This window comes from Neltuma alba, unplaced genomic scaffold (genome assembly GCF_004799145.2).
Source record: "Neltuma alba isolate B1F8T4 unplaced genomic scaffold, ASM479914v2 tig00010847_pilon, whole genome shotgun sequence".
Classification (NCBI taxonomy): Eukaryota; Viridiplantae; Streptophyta; class Magnoliopsida; order Fabales; family Fabaceae; genus Neltuma; species Neltuma alba.
This window is the reverse complement of record NW_021635644.1, coordinates 78,458-81,283: the sequence shown is the minus strand read 5'-3', so window position 1 is coordinate 81,283 and position 2,826 is coordinate 78,458. Positions and strand designations below refer to the sequence as shown.

The 2,826-nt window shown below is 39.1% G+C and overlaps 1 protein-coding gene across 1 annotated transcript; it reads right to left on the bottom strand.

Annotated features, from left to right (window-relative positions):
• Positions 1 to 241: 241 nt before the first annotated feature.
• LOC114759441 (uncharacterized) lies at positions 242 to 2,607 on the bottom strand. Its single transcript, XM_028948613.1, has 5 exons — positions 2,088 to 2,607; positions 1,550 to 1,954; positions 912 to 1,450; positions 397 to 426; positions 242 to 316 (listed from the first exon to the last, which is right to left on the bottom strand). Exons 1-5 carry the CDS (start codon positions 2,605 to 2,607, stop codon positions 242 to 244), a joined length of 1,569 nt encoding a protein of 522 aa, XP_028804446.1.
• Positions 2,608 to 2,826: the final 219 nt, after the last annotated feature.

The window sequence follows — 2,826 nt, the reverse complement described above, 5'->3', positions numbered from 1 at the left end:
TCAATATGCTAAATAACAACTCCGGTTAAGCGATACATGAACTTCAATTTTTTCGAATGAAGTTACAGTATTTCTACTATTGTTTGACGAGTGACAACTTCACTTTGCGAAATAACAACTTCGGAAGTGGAAGCGGCGAAGTTCATTTTTTTCCTGTTTAAATGACAGCCTTTCCACTTTTGTTTACCTAGTGACAACTTCACTTTGCGAAATAACAAGTTTTGTTAACCAATTGGCAATATCAGTATGCCAAATAACCACAAAGCACAGGTGGTTTGACAGCAACCTCTATTTGCTGATATAACAAGTAAGCAGTCTGTATTTACAATACAACCAAAGGAGTTTACAGCAATACTAAGTCAAATAACCACAAAGCACATGTGGTTTGACAACAACCTCTATTTGCTGATATAACAAGTAAGCAGTCTGCATTTACAATACAAGCAAGGGAATTTACAGCAATACAATGTCATTTAGCAAAAAGTAAGAGGTCCGTTTACAACAACCAGATTTTGCAATAGTCAATAACAAAAAGACATTCACAACGTCGTTGACTTCTTTTTTCCTTGTCAGCAAACATATTACTTGCAAAAATAGCTGTGTAGCTATGCAACTAGCAACACCCTTCTCCCAAAAAAATTAAGAAGAGTGGAGCGTATATACACCAAAAAATTAGTTGTCGCTTGTAGAAATGAACTTCAAAATGGGTTGGGATTTTTGCAACTCCTCCTTGTGTGTCCAGGTTGGTGGCATCTGGTGCAATGGTAGACTTTTTTGTTCTGGAATTGTGATTCTTGCCGTTTAGTCCTTGGTCTTCCAGGAGGCCTACTTGTATTTGGTGGTAAAAGCAGGGTTTGTTCAACAAGATTCTCAAACCTATAGTTATTTGGGTTAGGCATATCGATTGTTACCACTGGAACCATGCTCCTGCCATATATTTTCTCCTGTGCTGAAATTTTGTAACAATCTTCAACATATTCATATACATTTCCCCCCACAGTCTTAATGGCTGCACAAGCATGGCAGCATGGAATTCCTGACATTTGCCAACCAAGACAACTACATTGGTGTAGACCAAGGTCTACTCTTTGATCTCCACGAGATGTATGTACACACAGTCTTCCACCTCCATAATTGTCACAGCTCATATACCTACTGAAATACACATTCTCCAGAACCTTTGCCTCGGTTTTTGGCCCAACACAATTCCTCCACTTACTCATACACATATATGATGCATGCATCTTCCTTGCTACTTTCTCCCGATGCTCATGGATCATTTGCACCACATTATGCTTTCTCTCCTTCACCATCCAAGAATTGAAAGACTCAGCTATATTGGTTGTTATATTGTCCCATCTTTTAAATGGAAACTTGCTCATTGCCCACCTATTCACATCACCTTGATTGATAACCCAATCATGTAACTCAGGAGACATAGTTCTCAGCTCTGCCATTGCATTATCAAAGTCACTATCAACCCTTGCATAAGCTACTCTATCAAGAACCTTTAATGCATCTTCTTTTGACCATTAGCTTGTCCTTTTACCTCTGTTTACTTTCACTTGTTCAGCGCTGAAGTTTTCCTTCACATGCCTATAACAATACGCATGTCTTTCACCTCCAAATATTGCTTGGACAGCTCCTATTATGGCATTGTGTCGGTCTGACACAATTGTCACCTGCACCGAACCAACAATTTCTTTAATTTTGAACAAAAACCAAGTCCAGTCATCAAGGTTCTCTGATTTCACCACTGCTATTGCAAAAGGCAACAAGTCATTATCTGCATCATATCCTGACGCTGAGAGTAGTGTCCCCTTATATGGACCACTTAAATGAGTTCCATCAACATATAATATAGCCCTTGCACCACTCAAAAAACCCTCAATACACGAACCATATGCAATGAAAACCCACTCAAATGTATTACCAATGGAAGCCCATTCAGCAACTGTTTTATCATCAGTTTCCTTTAATCTTTGGCATATCCATGGTATGAACATATAGGATTCTTTCGGTTTCCCATGTATGTGTTCCATGGCCTTTTCCTTTGCTCTGTAAGCTTGAGCATATGTTAGCCTCACACCATATTCCCTTTCCAGTGTCTTCCTTATTTCTGGTGTGGTTCCTTATCTCCTCAAGTATTATTGATGACGTCAACGCAGCATTGCCAGCAAAAGTGACATCTAGGTTATCTTGCGCTGAATGAATGTGTTCATTAACGAATGTGGTCACGCGTAATAAAAGAGTATCCCTCCCAACAGCATTTGCACAAATCTTCCATGGACACCCTTCCACTTTACACCTCACACTCATCTTCTCCCTACTGTTTCTCACATATGTCGTTGCAAACTTCTGTGCAATACTAAACCTGTACACAGCCTCCCTAAAAGCTTGGGCATGTGGAATATATTGCCCCACTCCTGCAAAAACTCCAACCCATTTCATGCAATTCAAATTACCCCTCAATGTCCCTTCACTCCCTGAACTGTCACTGAAGTTTGTCTGACTTAAACCCCCTCCTTCATACGTTAGGCATTCAGCACCATAGTCAACAATGAGTGGTTCATAGTTATCACCAAGGTTCACCACACCTTCAATCATTTCTCCCGACAGCCCAAACAAATTCTCACCCCTACACCCATAATAACAATGTTCGAATAGAAATTAGCAACAACACATTAGCAAATAACAACATTCTACTGTAACAAAGTTAGCATAATAACAAGATTTGTATGGGAAATATCAACAATTCATTATAAAATAACAACTTACTACTGTAACAAACTAAGCAATATAACAACATTTGAATGGAAATTAGTA